The sequence below is a fragment of the Pogoniulus pusillus genome, chromosome 16 (genome assembly GCF_015220805.1).
Source record: "Pogoniulus pusillus isolate bPogPus1 chromosome 16, bPogPus1.pri, whole genome shotgun sequence".
Lineage (NCBI taxonomy): Eukaryota > Metazoa > Chordata > Aves > Piciformes > Lybiidae > Pogoniulus > Pogoniulus pusillus.
Genome location: NC_087279.1, coordinates 17,118,536 through 17,135,899, shown reverse-complemented (window position 1 = coordinate 17,135,899; position 17,364 = coordinate 17,118,536). Strand labels below are relative to the sequence as shown.

Genomic DNA, 17,364 nt, shown 5'->3' with positions numbered 1-17,364 from the left:
TTCAGAAAACATAACTTTATTATTAGTTGCAATATCCATTGCATTCCTTTAAGAATCCTAAACCTGTTTATGTTTGTTTTTTTTCTCCCACTGAAAATACATGTGTATGTATATATGCTTTTATATATGTATTTATATATATATAAATGTATTTTATTGAACTGGAACACAACAGAACAAGAGAGACAAGCTCAGAAATTACTTGGAAAAGTAAATGTGATCTCCATGGGCTTGTGCTGGCAGTGCACTAAGGTGAGCGGTGTAAAAAGAACAGGCTAACTTAGAAACTCTGATGGGTTAGGCAGTGGGGAGAGGGCCTGTCAGTGCTACAGGTGATGATCTGTACAGTAGTTACACATTGCTATTGCTCAGTCATGAGGGCCACCTGTTCTCAGAGGCAGAGCAGTCTCTGGCGTGGCTCTGCACAGCAACATTCGTAAGGCTGGCTGTGCTCTCTGCGAAGGGGATCTGCCAGCTGAAAATAGTTTAATTACATTTCCCTTGGCAGCAGCTCTGCTCTTTGCTAATCTGGTCAGGGAAGGAAGAATTCCTCTGGGGCACGGTGAAACCTAACTGGGTCAATATAAAGTAGCTTACAGGCAGAGTAAAGTATCAACAACAGCAGTGAGCGCTGAAGTGTGCAGCCTGACCCACGGCTGCCACAAACTGGTGCCTCAACGGACCCAGGCTGGTTTGCCCCTGGCCCCCTCCCACTGCACTCATGCACCCTTGCTGCTCCCTCTCTGCTATTCAGCCTGCCTGGAGGGGGTGTGCTGCCAGGGGCAGACAGCCTTCCAGGCTTTTTGGGGGAGAGTTTCCCTGTGTTAATGGCCTCAGAAGATGGTAACTCTTCAAAAAACTGGCTGAGTGTGGCAGTGAACCATGCTGTGCCCACACTTGGGGCTTATTTGGCTTTTGTGTTGCTCTTCATCTCTCAACTGTTTGCTAGCCTGAGTTTCAAACGTGGCTTCCCCAGGCCATGTGCCATGGCTGAGCTTAGCTAGACAGAGGAGCAAGTCTTCCCTAGACCACTGTAATTGGTTTCCTCTTATTTCTGCAGAGCTGCAGATGTTTCTTGAAAGGACACATTTTAGCAAAGGCACTGATCATAGACTTTCCTCTGCCTGAAGCCAGGTTGGAGGGAGCAGACGGGCTCTGACCTTCCTGATGCAGGGTCACTTCCCTCCACCCCCACAAAGTGCTTGTCAATTTGGGAAGGGATTTAAAGAATGTGGGTATTGATTTACTCCTCCTGACTTCCTCGGGAAAAGTGCTTTCAAAATCCCATCCTTAAGTCATCATCTTGCTACTACCCCAACAACGTCTGTCACCACTGGATCACACCTACTTGATTCTCCTTCCAGCTGAAGAAGCAGGTGAGATTTATCACTGCTCTAGTGTTTCACTTTTTGCTGTCTTTCCCTAGCAGCATCTGGCAAGGAGGGATTTTGTGAAGGGAAAAGAAATTGCAACAAGCCAGGCTGCTGGGATACGTAGAGCAGATGACCTGCGCATTGCCTCCTTCCCAGAGCAAGTGTCACCAGAGGTTTAGCAGGGGTTAGTGAGAACAGCTGATTGCACTGGAATACTATCTGAATCAAAAGCTGGCATTGCTGGGAGAACTACAGCTCATTCCTCTCTTTAAAGGCAAGAAAATACAAGTGTAAAAGTGGCTGGATCAACCTGGGTAACTTTCCAAGGACAAAACCTGCATCCACATACCTTTCATCCACTCCTGCTGCTGGAACTAAATAAGACCAAGTCCTAGTTCTCACTGTTATTGCAGAGGGGCTCCTTTCCTGAATCTGGCCAGGACTGGTTTCAAAGGGAGGAGAGGTGGATGGTTCCTTGTGACTGCTGCAGGAGGGATCCAGCCCTGGGCATGGTGGCTCAAGTCCCAGCAATGGTTTCTTGCTGGCAGGCAAGGCAAAAAGGGGCTGGTTTCTCACTGGGGAAGATGTCCCATTCTCCCATTACACAATGCTTGCAGGTATTTTCTTCTTGCAAAATTGGAGGGAGAAGCACAGGTTAAACTGCAGTGGCCAGTGCTGAGTGTATTCTTAGAGCCACTACCCTGCACAAACTGACCCAGAGAGCCATGCTGTGCTCATCAGACAGCTTTTAGTGTGGCACTATGGTACCTCTGCCTCATAACCACCTGTAAAAAGTCTCTCTTTTCACCTTGCTTCTATCAGAGATCCAGGCAGCTCTAGAATTTGGCTTGTCTGCACCACTGGACCAGCTCACAAGCTCCCCTGTGGCAGCTTGTACACCAGTGTCCCGGATGCCCCCCAGTGCAGCAAAGCAGACATTGGATGGATGATTGCACACTATACTCTGTGTTTGGCTCCCCCTGTTATCTAAAGGGGTGAGCTCAGCCCCTCTGCTTAGCCCCAGATTTGGCAGTGCTGACTTGGAGGAGACTGGGATGAGCTTGGACAGGATCTCTGTTCACACTGTGGGTCTCCTGTTAAACTGGTGGACCATAAGGACACCCACTGCTAATCCCCACCCACCAGATGCTCTGCACTTCTCTCTAGCGTTATTTTCAGGACATTTTCCAACTGATGAAGGAAAACAACAGATTATGACTGCAAAGTTACGTTCAGAGGACTGGATTCAGGCAGAAAAACATTATTCCTTGCCAAGAGAAGGAACTATCAACCCCTTCTTTAGACTCTCCTCCCATTTTTTTTTTCTCCAACTTCCAGCCACCTTTATATACATCATATATTATATTACTATATTCTCTTATAACTTTGACTTTGCATTTTCAGTTTCAGTAGCACAAGTGATTAATTCAAAAAAGAAACAAAAAATGAAAAAGAAAGGGAAAAAAAAAAGGGAAGGAAAAAAAGCAGCCCCTAGGAATATTTACAGAGTAGCTCATTTTGCAGAGGAGATGAGGTTTGGCATGGGGAAAAGCATGGTTTTTGAATGTGCTAAGTGGGTTTGATTCCACATTCTTCCTTTCCCTTCTGGGATTTGCTCTGATGATGAAAATGAAAGAGCTGTTCAGCATGCTTTCTTTGAGTGCAACCTCGCAGAGGACATGCAGAGCAGCAGGGGAGGCTGTCTTGATGCTCTCCCTTGGCCTGGCCTGCATATCAAGACAGTATCCAAAGGGGTCTGACCTTGGAAACCAGCCCTTCACCTTCAGGGAGGTGTCAGCTCCATCTTTAGCTTCTTCTCATTACCCAGCACCTTTGTTACTGCTCTCCTCTCAAGGACCAGAGCTTTTAAGGTACTGGCTGGTGGGGACAGGAAAGGTACTGTATGCCCCTGGAATCAAAACCATCAAGTGGAAGATACTGACTTCTTTACCATACTAAAAATTATTGCAGTATAAATGCACCCCTGTCACCCCAGCGAAAGCAGAGAAGGGGAAGCGGTGAGGGAAGGGTGGTGGGTGAGGGGCGTTTCAGTAAAGTCACCCGACCTAGAAAGCTGTCAATTAGGGCAACGGTGATTTACATCAGCAAACAATGCCCCACCCTGCGCCTCTCCCCCCCACCCTGCCTTAGGCTATGCCTGATAAAATATCCCAAGAGTCCCCCCACATTGCATCTTTTTCAGAGCAACTTCTATTAAGAAAAGCATCTGTTCCCATGAAACCCCAGGGAAAGCTGCAAAACCAATTGCTCTTAAATATGGCTGGATTCCTCAGCTGCTGAGACCTTCTGGCCAATCCACGTTAGTATTTCTGTGAAGACAGAGGTAGAGACCTCGGGCAGCTCTTTGTGCAGGGCATGATAGGCTTCCTCATACACCTGCAACCAGGGAGAGAGTGGAGATTAGCACAGGAAAAAATATCCACATGAGCAAAACAGCCTTCAGTCCCCTCTTGGCAACACCCACGGGTCCAACACTTCCTGCCCACACCTTGTCAGGTTTTTATCCTAGATGTGGCAGGTTATGAAATCAGAGAGATGCCACTGGTGATGCTGGCCCTCTGTGAGCAGGATGGCTTTGGCATCTACAACCTGACACCCTACTGCAAGGCAGTGCGTGTTCCAGCCCCATTCACCACTTGTATATCCCACTAAGGAGGAAATGCTGATCATGCCCTTGGAGTTTAGAGGACAATTGGAGATGCTCCTGCCATGCCTTGGTTTACTCCCTTTTATGCCCAGACTACCCAGTTATTTTTCCAACGACAAAAGCTTTCCCTTGGTTTCCCTGTCTCTCTTTCAGGCTCACTCATGTGCTAACAATTGGTTAATCAGCTGTGGCTCTCTTCAAATAAGCAGATGTGAAGTGGCTTTTGTTGTGCAGTGCTTTGGAAAGGCCCCGGGTACCTTTAGGCACTGGGGCATGGGGTAAGGTTGGTGCTTACACCGTTAGCATTGTTTAGAAAAGATTCTGGGGTCAGCATTTCACTGCTTATGAGTCTCACTCCTACACCAGGCTGCTTCATGTCCAAGACGCCCTCTATGTACACAGCCACTGCTGGGTCAGATCACAGAATCAACCAGGTTGGAAGAGACCTCTAAGCTCATCCAGTCCAACCTAGCACCCAGCCCTGTCCAATCAACCAGACCATGGCACTAAGTGCCTCATCAAGGCTTTGCTTCAACACCTCCAGGGACGGTGACTCCACCACCTCCCTGGGCAGCCCATTCCAATGCCAATCACTCTCTCTGTGAAGAACTTCCTCCTAACATCCAGCCTAGACCTTCCCCGGCACAACTTGAGACTGTGTCCCCTTGTTCTGTTGTGGGTTGCCTGACCTCACCCACCACCCCCTTGCCCACAGCCTGGTTGTGGCTGCTGAAAGGCCCAGGGAGGGCTGCACTTGGACTGCCTCCTGGTGACAAAAGGCCTGTAACCTGTGCTGTCTCAACAGTTCTCTGGAGCTCAGCAGGCTCCCTGCCCCTCACAGTCACTCATGGTTCTGTCAGTGCTTGGGGTGAGCATATCCTAACAATTTAGCAAGATGACCTTGAGCGTTTTGTCCTGGCTCTTCACTGTGTCCATCAGTAAATGGGACCCTCTGATGTCACAGAGCTTGTCAGAAGAGCCATGTAGCACCAGGATGGGCAAAGTCAACTTAGGCAGAGCTCGCTCAATTCTGGCAATGGCATTCATCAGCTGGATGACGAAGGACACCTTCATGCCGCCATGGTAGACCAAGGGATCAGATGTATAAGACTCCATCTGGCAGGGAGAAAGAAGTCATTTAAGGTCAGCAATATTTCATGCAGAAAAGACAAAGCAGATCAGCCTGGCAGTGAGGAGTCTCTTCCCTTGGCATGTGCTGTCATTTCCTACTGTATCAGAGCATCCTGCCATCAGAGTCAGGGTCAAGGTTTGTAGTGTGGTTACCCAGAGCTGCTCACACAACCTGGCTTGCTCCTTGCTGTGTGTTTCTATTTTACAGCACTAGAAAACACTCAAGCCAAAGCTCTTTCTGCAGGCAGACAGACAGTGCTGGACAAAGGCTGTCCTGTGGGAGCACCTGCCTACATTTTTTCCCCTCTGCCATGTCCTTCTGTCGCTCAAATATGACATCTCCTCTGCACAGGATTCTTAACACTGTATTACTTCTATGATGTTGTTCTCCAGTTCCTTATCCCTTCTGATGAGGGCTCAGTTGTTTTTCTCTTCCACCTTTCCTTTCTGGAGTGAAGACCTACACCTACAGACAACTGACACATGTGACTGCAAAGCACTCATCATAGAACCACAGAATGGTTTAGGTTGGAAGAGACCTTAAAGATCATCCAGTTCCAACCTCCCTGCCATAGGCAGGGACACCTCCCACTACAACAGGTCACTCAAGGCCTCATCCAACCTGGCCTTGAACACCTCCAGGGAGGGAGCATCCACAACATCTCTGGGCAACCTGTGCCAGTGTCTCACCACTGTCACTGTAAAGAACCCTTTCCTAACGTCTAGTTTGAATCTCCCCTCTGCCAGTTTAAACCCATTACCTCTTGTCTTATCGTTACAAGACCTTGTCAATAGTCCCTCCTCAGCCTTCCTGTAGGTCTCCTTCAGATACTGGAAGGCTACCATAAGGTCTCCTCAAAGCATTCTCCAGGCTGAAGAGCCCCAACTCTTGTAGCCTGTCCTCATAGCAGAGCTGCTGCAGCCCTCTGAGCATCTTCATTGCCTCCTCTAGACTCACTCTACAGTTCCATGTCCTTCTTGTGTTGGGGGCTCCAGACCTGCACATAGTGGGGTCTGAGGAGAGCAGAGCCAAGGGGCAGAATCCCCTCTCTTGCCCTGCTGCCCACACTGCTATTGCTGCAGGCCCAGCACAGGGTTGCTGTCTGGGCTGCACTCACACTGCAGGCTCTTGTGGAGCTTTTCATCAGGACCCCCCGCTCCTTTTTTTCAGGGCTGCTCTCAGCCATTTGCTACCCATATTGTATCTGTGCTTGGGTTTGTGCTGACCCAGGTGCAGGACCTTACAGTTGGCCTTGAATGTCATGAGATTGGCCTGGGCCCCCCTCTGCAGCCTGTCCAGGTCCCTCTAGCAAGTCAACTGTGCCCCACAGCTTGGTGTCATCTGCAAACTTGCTGAGGCTGCACTCAACTCCTCTGTCCATACCACTGACAAAGATGTTAAATGGCACTGGTGCCAGCACTGACCCCTGAGGGACACTGCTTGTCACTGGTCTCCAGGTGGACATTGTGCCCTTGATCACCACTCTCTGCATGCCACCATCCAGCCAGTTCCTTATCCAGCAACTGGTTCACCCATCAAGTCTGTGTTTGTCCAGTTTGGTGACCAGGATGTCATGTGGGACAGTCAAACACCTCACTCAGGTCCAGGTAGATGATGTCAGTTGCCCTTCCTTTGCCCTTCCCTTGCCCCTTATGCTGCAGGGTCCTCTCTGTGTACAAAGTGTGCACAGATGAGGCAGCAGATAATGGTATTAAGTGGCAGGCAAAAGAAAAAAAGTCAACAACTTGTTCTCCTAGCCTGTAAGAGGATGAGGATTTAGAAGAGCTGGTGCAGAAAGTTGCTAGGAATGAGTAGTTGCTGCAGCAGGCCAATCTACAGTAAATATTTGTATACTGTACATGGAGACGGCCCACACAGCCACTGCCATCTCACTATGTGCCAGAATGCTTTGATTATGGGTTGGGCTCTGGCACAGCCTCCAGTTTCTCCCATCCCTGGCAGATGTTTGTAGAAATGATGGTTATTAATAGGTTAGCTGAAAACAGTCTCCTCATCTCGCAGGCAGTGGAGTCTGTTCAATTTCTCCCTCGTTTTGCTGAAACTAGAGGCACTCATGGTGCAAATGCCTGACCCTGAGGGGGCCATGGCTGGAGGTGACCCTCAAGGCCACAGCAGGGACATGTAGCTAGGTGTAGGTACAGAAAGGCACTGTAGCAGGACAGAGTGGTTTGCCTGGTCCCCATCGAGAAGCCAGAAAGGCCTTGAGGTGGATTCTGCATTCATCTACCTGTGAGATGAAATTATCAAAGTGGCAGAAGGACAATACAAGGTGGAGATTTCCTGGCTGGGGGACATTAATTTCCCTCTTTTCATCTCAAGTGCACTGGAACAAAGCACTGGAAATGGAATTGGCAATGAGGTATGAGGATGCTCACAAGTCTTCCCCATCACAGTATTACTTCCACTCCCCACCATTTCCTGCTACTTGAACTCATGGTTCCTATCCCCGAGTGCAAGGGGAAGGAGTGGGTGGGGAATTTGGGACTATTGGCAGCTGGCATCCTTCAGTCTCAGCCCACCATTCTGAGGATGGTCACGGGAGTGACAGTTGTAGTACCACTCTAATTTGTGCTGGAGTTGGACCAAAGAAATTCAAATTGTGGCAGCACTTGTCTAGGGACCCTTGGATGCAGCAGATGTTTCTGGTATTTGATTAAGGCCATCACTGGGTTTTGGCCTCTGTGCAAGATCATGGCTGCTCTGAAGTGAAGGTAGTTTTTGGCAGGGAGACAAAGATCAAGGTCTCTCATCACAGCTCATAATACTAGGATCTTATGCACAGTATGTCCCTTTCAAAGAAGCAAGTGCCCATGCACGCTGGGGCTTTGGAAAGCACTGTTTGCAGGAGGTCACTGAGACTGTGATTAAGGTAAACGGATCCAGTTTAAGACAGGCTGAACATTTTCTGCTCCTGCTAAAGGCCTGAGGAAACAGAGGGACTGAAGGACATGTGGTCCTCTTAGCTCCCAGTGTCCAAATTGGTCTGTGTCCTCAAACTTCTACATGGCTCAGCCTGTCTGTCTGCCATACCTTCCCTGCTCTGCAAAGTGCTTCTGTCTGCCATACCTTCCCTGCTCTGCAAAGTGCTTCAGAAGAGTGAGAAGCATCCTCTGGTGAATGTCCTCACAGGAAAAGTTTGCCTTTGACTTCCAGAACACCAGCCACCCAGTGTGGTGGTGTTAGCTCTCCCATTGACAGCTGGGTGTACACTGACATTTTCAGCCTAACATGTTGACTTTTCATCAGTATTTTAAGCAAAATTACTGTGTTGCTCTGGCTACTTAGCAACTGGCTCCAGCCTAATTTGAGAGTTGTCTGGATTTATATCCCAGCACTGCACTAATGCAACACAGCTTTAAGATGGGTTTCTTTTTTTTTATTATTTGAAGGCAACTAGTGAGAAACTTTGCAGAGGGAGAATGAGGAGAGGTGGTTGGATGGATTGGCAGAAGTTCCATTTCCATGGAGTAAAACAGCACTGATGAATTCATGTGAGCCAGGTCCCTCCCCAGCCCCATCCGTGCTAAGAGAATGACCTGATGGGTTTCTTTCTTTCTCTTGTTCTTTTCTGAAAGAGCAGGGAGTTTTAAGCTACTGAGCACCCAGGAAATATTTGTGTGTAGGTGATGGAAAGGGAGAAAAATAATAACTCAATCCCAACCCTGAATGACCAAGACTCCAGGGAGAGGATGCTCTTCCCAGTCAATCAACAGGAATCCTCAGGGTTAATGTTCAGTGCATGGGGTGAGGGCAAATCAGGAGCTTTCTGGAGTAAGAGGGGGAAATAGGGAATGGGCTTTATATTCTGGAAGTGATGAACTGCAGTTCCTGCAAGCTCAGAGCTCCTGTTGGCACACTGAGCTCTGAGACAGTGGGGGCAAATGAGGGAGGGTGACACTGGGAGAGCCTGCAACTGCTTCCAGCCACGGGCCAGCAAAGGCTCTGCTGAGTCACTCACAACCGTTTTTCCTCTCTATGTACTTCTAACACAGAAGCAGTCATCAGGGCTCCCGCTGCACTACATTCCCTTGCTTAAAGATCTGCATCTTCCCTTTGAGTTTTGCAGAGCAATGGATTATTTATAAGGTAGCTGATCCTATGTGGACTCTGCAGGAACAAGACTCAAGTCAGGGGACTATTCCACTGAAATCAACAGCAGCTAACAAAGATTAATGGGGTAAAGAGGTGCCATGTGACGTTATTCCTCCTTGGAATAACAGAACTGGGTTTTTAAGGTTGCTGCTTGCTCTCTTTTGTGTCACATTCACTTGACACAGCAAATGGATCAAGCAAACACTTCCATGCCATCCTGTGTTTCAGTCCCTATACCCTGAGGACAGCCTGCTGGGAACACAAACTAGTCAGGAAATTCTTGGATGATGTCCCAAAAATATTTCTAGAGAACAGAAAGTTGGTCTGGCAGGAGACTGTGTTGAACAGATAAATAATGGATCTTTCCAGCACATTGCCTGCTTTGAAGCTGTGCATCCTGAGTCCAGGAGGAGGATGCAGCGCGTGTTACAGGCAGCCAGAGGACTGAGATGCTGTGTTGTCTTCAGTAAGTGCCTGAAGCCTCAAATCTTGGTGTTTGAAGAAGATCAGGAAAGTACTTTACATCACAATCCATAGCTGGCTATGCCTATGGAAGCAGACCTATCGTTTTTATCCCCTGCAAAAGGTTTTCCCTTGTTCCACGGAAAGGGAAGGAGCAGAGGAGAAGCAACACTCAGAGGAAGCTCTTGAGACTTGGAGCATTATAGAGCACAGGGAGCAGGAGCAAATATTTAGGTAGAAAGACAACATGGTAGCTTTTATTGTAAGGTCTGACTTCTAACACCACCCCAACATGGAAATGCTTTCAGTGCTGTGCCCCAAATTAAGGGAGCTTCCTGACACCTCTCTAAATACCTCTTGTGAAGCTACCTAGGGGAGCGCTGCCAACTTCCAGCAGAAGATCCAGCTGTTGGGGGTGTATTTAAAACTGCTACCATTAGGGATCAGCTGAGGCACTGAGTTCAAGTGCTACAGAACAAATCAGTGCAGAAACATGCAAAGAACCACATGTCCCAGCCAGGTAGGGAGTAACACTCGAATTCCTCTCCTCCTCCAGAGCACTGATTACTTTTATCCTCTCAAGACAAATGCAGATGTGAAAGCTTTCCTTTGTGTGATTTTAAGGAACTGGTTGCCTAATTTAAACCTTTTCTCTGAATTATGTGCAACAAGTTATGGCAGATGAATGTAATTAAGAACGGGTTCCTACAGCCTGACTGGGATCAGCCTTCTTCCCAAGGATGTATTTTGTGCAGCCTCAGATGGTACTTAAGAACAAATGTCATATGGTGCATAAGTGGATGTACATCAACTCACTCTTGACAATTTCCTAGGACCTACTCTGTCTTCCTTGAATCCTTAGCTCCTTGAATCTTTTCACCTTCAGCCCAGTGAAATGATAAAACACTCTGTTCACATATAAGTGAACTGAAAAGTCCTTTGACCAAAAAACTCTGTTTGTTAGATCCAAGACACAATTCTGAACACCTTGAGGCTATACTGGAAGACTGCTTTCCAGTTTACTGATCAATGAATCAAAGAGGGGGGACATGCCAAGGCTGAATGCATTGAACTCAGACAGCCATTGACATCACTTTTGCTCCTGATCCTTTCAGGTTCAGTTTTAATGCCAGCCAACCATCCTCTCCAGAGGAAGGCAAGTTACTAACTTCTGCTTAAGACACAAACCATTGCATGAACAGCAGGAAAAACTGAATCATCTGTCAGTGAGATGCGAGCTGATGTGAGAGCATGGGAACAACTGACCACTACACCACAAAGCTCTTCTGCTTTTGAGACACTGTTTTCCATCATTCAAGTTCATTTCTGAAATGCACCAAGTTCTGGGTCCAGCCAAAGCACCTTCACTCACTCACAGTTTGTGTTTTTGCTCCTCTTGCTCCTTCCACAGCAGACAGAAGAACATTTGTTATGTGTTGTTGCAGCAGTTGTAATGACAGCTGGTTTTGCCAGTGATGGCATGAATAGGCTGCAACTTATGACTAGGAGTGGGTATGAATGGCTGAAGAGCCCCAAGCTATGGTGACACCACAAAACTACACCCTGGGATGGTTCTATCCAGAGTGGCTGCAGCTGCAAGGTGCAATAAAGGGAAGGACAGCTGATTCCCCAAAGCTTTCTGCCAAGTGCAGTCAGTTCCTCTGACTTTCAAGATGTTTCACCTTTTCACACCAGTGTAGATCTTCCCCTCATGATTAAGCAAAACACTTGTGCTGTTTCTAAAGAGAAATGGCAGTGTGAGGACAAGACATTAAGCTTCTCACCTCCTTCTTGTTCCGGGAAATTGCATTTGGATCTATTGACCCCAGTGACAGGTTTGGGAGAACAAAGTTGAGCACTTTCGCTGCAAAAATCTGTGGGAGAGGAAAGCAAGCAGATAAAGACCTGGTTAGAGCAAGGCAGACAACACAGAGGGCCAAATCCTGAGGTGATGGGAATCATCATGGAAGTTAAATAGTTGAGATGTGTTAGCAGAGATTGGAGAAAGACCTGTCCTGTACTTGGACTATTTCTCTTAAAGTGTTTAAGCTGCTCCATCAGGGAATGGGTGTGCTAGTCTGAAACGCCATCAGCTGTCCATCCACAGGAAACATCACCACGTTGTTGTGCATTGCCTTTGTCCCATTCTCAATTTCTAAAAAGGCCTCAGTTAAGCACTTTGATAGGAAAAAAGCCATCTCCACCCTTGAAAGGGCTGGGGTTTGTGTGCTCTGCAACCCTTTCCTTGCTGCCACAGCTCTGATTCCAGGCTGCAGCATACACGCGATGCTCAGTGCAGTCTGCAGTAGTTGCCTAGGCTGCACTCTTTTTGAGAAGCATATTCTCCAGGGAACCTGTAAATAAACAACAACAAATTGTGCATGCATTGGCAAAGGAATCCATTGCTCACTTGTCTCCTGGGAACAAAACACAAGAGCATTCAGCAGCCCAGGCTTGAAACCGCTGGCAGAAGAAAGGGTAACATCTTCCAATCGAATTGCACGTTGATACCAGGGTTGGACTCTCATCACTGATAACCATCTTTAAGTGACCACCACTTCCGTCAGAAAACACACAACGAGTGCTTGTTGGTTTCTTTTATGGCCCTTTCCTGTTCTCAGCTAGCACCTGCAGGTAGGCTGTCACCTATGTTCTCTGTTTCTGCTGATGCGTAATCACTTCTGAAATGCTCCCTGGCATCTCAGATCACAGATGATACATGACAGAGTAATTGCAATATTAGCAGAATGATGCAAGGTTGAAGGCAAAGTCACCCAGGAGTGAAAAGCAGTGAAGAATCACAGCACATCTGGGGAGACATGCACCTTGGGATGGATGTGAATAGGAAGAAGTGCCACTTTCTACCAGTATGTTAAGTCCTTAACTGACTGTGACTATGACACTGCATCAGCAAAATCAATTTCTACTGAGATCTCCAGAGTTAGACAATAGAACAAAATATCCACACCAAGGCAAGCATGACCTTATGATGCAAACCAGCAGGAATGGGCTTTTCTTTGGTTGAACTCAAGGCAGTGATGATTTGAGGAATGTACCCTCACCAACCCTAGGCAAGGTTATAGACTTTGCACTGACAACACTGTAACAGTTTTACCTTTCTCTGGCCACCTATGATGACCCAGATACATGCCAAGCAACTTCAGACACCTAGCTGGGGAATTCAGCTTAGAAGAAGTGGAATTGTCCTAGGGTTTCTTTACAGAGTATAGGGAGTGAAAAACTCCAAGTAAAGGTCTGGAAATGTTTGTCTCCAAAAATTCTCTCTCCAAATCTATTTGGAGCACTGGGCACAAGGTTGCTATTTGGCATTAAGGCCACAGATATTTAAAGCCAGGATGATACGTAAGAGAGTGAAAGATGGCATGTTTTTTGGAGATGGGTGCTTTGCTTACTTTTAAATTCAGCTGAAGAGGGAAGGCAGTTGACATACTCTTAAATTCCAGAAGCAGTGAGTTTGATGGGGATTCTGCTTTGTGTCTGCCAGGTAGCTGTGTAAATATTTATATTCCCAAGGGTCTGCTATAGAGATTTTGCAGAAGGAGCATAAATTTCATCCTTCATCTCCTATGAGCAACAATGCACCAGCCTAAAGATGTGCTGAAGGCAAGGAAGGTGTGGCAAGGTAAGGAGGAGCACATCTATGTTCCTTCTCAAGCTCTTCCTTGTTGGAGACAGGCTAGACAGGCTTTTGCCAGAGTCAGTATGGCCATTTTTCTACTCCAACGATGTGTACCCAGCACCACAGCCCCAGAGCCTACTGAGGACCTTGTCTCTCTGACACACTTTGGAAATGTTCTTGAAGTTTTTGCACGGATCTGGAGTTTTGCCAAACCAAGTCACGAGCTGGTTGCTAAACTGCCACAGAGATGGAGCTGGCTTCTGAGCACAGCTGTGGCAGAATGCACCCTCCTGGCTTGGAGGTATCAGTTAAATAATTGCTGGTGTTCAGCTGTGCAAGAGAAGCACCAAGCCTTGTACATAGGTATGTCAGGTGTACTCACATGCATATATATAGTCCTTGTGTGCATAAACACTCTCATTTATGCACAGACAGAACTAAACTTGGTCTGTAGGGAAAGCTGACTGCTTATCCCTAGGGAATATTTCCCTAAGGGATTGTTCTGCCCACCTGATTTCAAAGCATTCAGCAGCAGAAATGCAGTGGAAGATACTTTATTACCCTCACTCTGCTCCTTGCCAGTGTATATGACTCCTGTCTCTTTGCATCCTTTGAAATGTTAAATACTCAGAGCTGAATTTTGTTCAGATTAACTGAGAAGGAGACCAGGAAGGCAATAAGATCCCTCCCTCTCCACTAGATTTGCAACTAGATGCATCTATTAGGACACAGGATTTATAGGACATTGATGAAATTGTTTCTGCAAAGACTAGAATTTGATTTTCCTGCATGTAGCCTGCAAATGTGTTGTGTTTCTGCTGCTCCCAGGGCTAGCTAGCCAGTGAGAGAAGGTATTTCCAGGACAGACTGAAGGACACAGTGTGTAATCTGCCCCTCTGTTGCTGTTGCCTTGATCCCTGGTTTGTTTAGGCCGAGGTAAATTCTTGCTCAGCTGGAAACTTCCCCAGCAAAGGGATGAATGCAGTGGTCCTTGGGAAGTGGCCCAGGGCTGAGAAATCTACCAGTTCCAAGGGAAAACCAAAGCCTTTGTGCCTCAGAGGCACAAATGCCAATGAAAGGTCTTTGGTTCTCAGAGAGGAGAAAAAGCACACAGGCGTTTTCAGCTCAGCTTTATGGAAAATCATGTCTTATGCAGCAACAGTCTGCCTCTTTTCACTCCTTTCTCTTGCAAGCACCTTTCCAGCTCCAGGACTGATTTAATGTAAATCTGACAGAGCAGAGATACTTTAGGAATACTTATTTTTATCGGGTTTAAAATGCAACAGTAGATTTGAAAGAGTAGGAAACTCACTGTATTACTGCAGGTGAGAGAGTCTCTAGGAAAAAGACTGTATAAACACCTCCAAAATACTTCAGTTGGAGACTGGAATTCCCTACACTGAGGTGAAGCAACAACCTGGTGTAGATCTGCAAGAAAGCAGCCCACAGTAATGCTAGTTCCCACAGAACTGGTAAGCCCTTATTTCAGAGTAGGTTTAGCATCTAGCAAAAGCTCTAGAAGAAGGACAGCCTTTCCTTACTTTCCTTGACTCAACTAGAAACACAGGCTAACAGTGTCTCTCAGATTCAGACCTCCTATCATTCCTTTTTAATATTCATTCTTTTCCCCTTTTCAAAGTAAGAAAACATAAGGACACTGCTGCTCATGGGACCCTTATGCTGAGTCAGTTGTAGCCTCCCCTGTGAAGAGTCAACTAAAACACATCTTGGTGCTCTGACTCCTATTTAAATAAGTTTTCCCAGACTGGATGACTTCAGGATTCTCTCCCCCTCTGAAAAGTAGGTGGAACTGCAAGGAGGCACATAGAGGGAATATACTGACCAGCATCCAAGTGGTGCAGATCCCTGGGGCTTTCCATTTTAAAGCTAGAGGTGGTAACATGTTTCCTTCAGAGGAAGAGTGAGGTCATTAAAAAGCACCCTTTGGTGCTTTGTGAAGTCAGTAGATGGCTCTGGCTACAGCAGAAGGTGCAACAGGATTATACTGAAAGCTGAGGCAATCTGTTTCCTTTCTCTCAGAAGAAATAACAGCAGGAGAAATAGCTTAGAAGTAGATTAAAACAAGAAGCTGGCTCTAGGAGAAGAGTCTAGAGAGAAAGGTTAAAAGAACAAGACTGGTGGGAAAGTGATGGTCTGTTCTTCCTGCTAGCTAACTGATCCCTTCCTTTGCTTACAGCTTCTTTTAGGGTCGTTGGTTGTTCTTTTAAAAATCCAGCTAGGAGTGGGGAGCTGAGGTTCAGTTGCTTTGCAGAACCTCCCAGAGGAAGGGCAAACAGGGCAGTGCAAATCTGGATCAGAAACAGTTCTGGAAGGGAGGTGTGAACGGGGGTGGGGTAAAGCTTAGATGCACACCAAAGGAGATGGTCTAGACAAGAATCAACTATAGTACCAAGCCAAATGGGATGCTGCTGGGATGGTGATGCTTTAGCTGGAAGCCTCCTGGATTCCTGGAACTCAAGAACCTTAGTTTTATTTAGAAATTGGTTGTTCCCCAAACACCAAAAATAGTCCTGCCCTGACTTAGGCAGCAGCCAGTGTTGCAACTATACCAGACTCTGTATGAGTCAGGAAGAAAACTGTAGAAGAGGAAGGGGAAGGACAGCACAGTGTGGGCTGCCATGGGGTGTGGTGAAGAAGGCTTGGTCTGCTACCACCTCGTGAGACAGCATCACTGTCTGACTCTCATTTAAATAAGTTTTCCTGGAAGAGTTCAAGGTTCATTTCCCCTCTGAAAGTTAGGTGGGACTGTGGGGAAGGCACTTAGAGCAGAAGTATTGACTGGCATCCGGGTAGCACTGATCTCAGTAGGGGTTTGCATTTTAAGGCTAGAGGTCTTCATGCATTTCCTTCAGCAGAAGAGTGAGGTAACTAGGTACAAAGCAAGTTTGCTCTTACCTTGATGGGAGTGGCGACTTCTGGGCTGGCTACCACTAAAGGAGAGATTAACAGCATGCCTGAAAACTCACTGGGTCTCTCACTAGCTGTCAGAATGGAGATGGCTCCCCCCTGCAATGCAAAATAACAGCCCACAGCTTAATACAGGCGTCAACATCTTGTTTCTACAGTAATCCTGGGTTTGTGTCCTAACAAGCAAATTATTTCTGACTCAGTGAAAATGCAGTGTGGGCAGTGAGGAAGGCTGGAGGGGCAGGGGCACTAGAAGTACCTGGTGTTTGTGAGGGAGAAGAGACCTGGTTTCTATTTTCTAGGTAGAAGACCTCACATCACACTTAAGTCTCCACTCGATGTCTGTCAGGTCCCTAGGATGCCTTGTGCCTTCCTCAGTTTAACAGGCGAAGAAGAAAATGTCTGAAGTGGTAGTCCAGATGGGACTTGAAACATAAGTTGAGGCTCTATCAGTGTGACAAACTGGTGCTGCCTCAGGAAGATGCTGTGCAGCCAGGCTTGCTTTGTGCTTGCGGCACTGTAACCTGGGCAGCAGCAATGCTGCCATCTGGCATGCGAAAATCTTCGCCAGTTACTGGAAGTTAAATATTCTCCTCTCCAGGGTCCCCAGCCCCTGCAGCCCTGCAGTGCTGTCCTTGGGGCCTGACAGCAAACATCCAGCCCATGGTTTAGAGCTGAATGCCAGCCAGGCTGAGCCCTTCTGCTCAGAGGCTGGACAGGGGCTGAGGGTGTGAGGGGTTGGGGACAGAAAGGATCTGGCTGGCTCTCTCAGGAAAGTTTGCAGAGGATTAGTTGCCAAGGGAAATATTTGGTGACCTTCCACACTGCTGGACAACCATGAGCTTGTTAAATGGAGTATGAGTGAGAAGCATCTCAAAGACCTCACTGGGAAATTAGCTCCTTGTTACACAGCTTTGGAGCCCAGCAAGCACTTCAGAGCATGCCATGCCTTCTTATGCAGGAACACTTGTTTATTTGAGCATGGGCTGAATCCCAAAGTGCTCATTCATTTTTCTCTGCTCCAGGAAGGCAGGGAGAGCAGATCAAT

General features: G+C 47.1%; 1 protein-coding gene across 4 annotated transcripts in view; it reads right to left on the bottom strand.

Moving 5' to 3' along the window:
- Positions 1 to 17,364, bottom strand: part of MGLL (monoglyceride lipase) — a 67,607-nt gene continuing 50,243 nt past the window's right edge. For 3 of the 4 annotated variants that reach the window (XM_064156805.1, XM_064156804.1, XM_064156806.1), the window contains exons 5-8: positions 16,305 to 16,415; positions 11,533 to 11,622; positions 4,942 to 5,157; positions 1 to 3,770 (exon numbers count right to left, since the gene is read on the bottom strand). In XM_064156805.1, coding sequence (XP_064012875.1) covers positions 3,645 to 3,770; positions 4,942 to 5,157; positions 11,533 to 11,622; positions 16,305 to 16,415 — 543 coding nt within the window. In that variant the 3' untranslated portion in view covers positions 1 to 3,644. The remainder of the gene's footprint in view (positions 3,771 to 4,941; positions 5,158 to 11,532; positions 11,623 to 16,304; positions 16,416 to 17,364) is intronic. The other variant, XM_064156807.1, reaches the window with a different exon arrangement.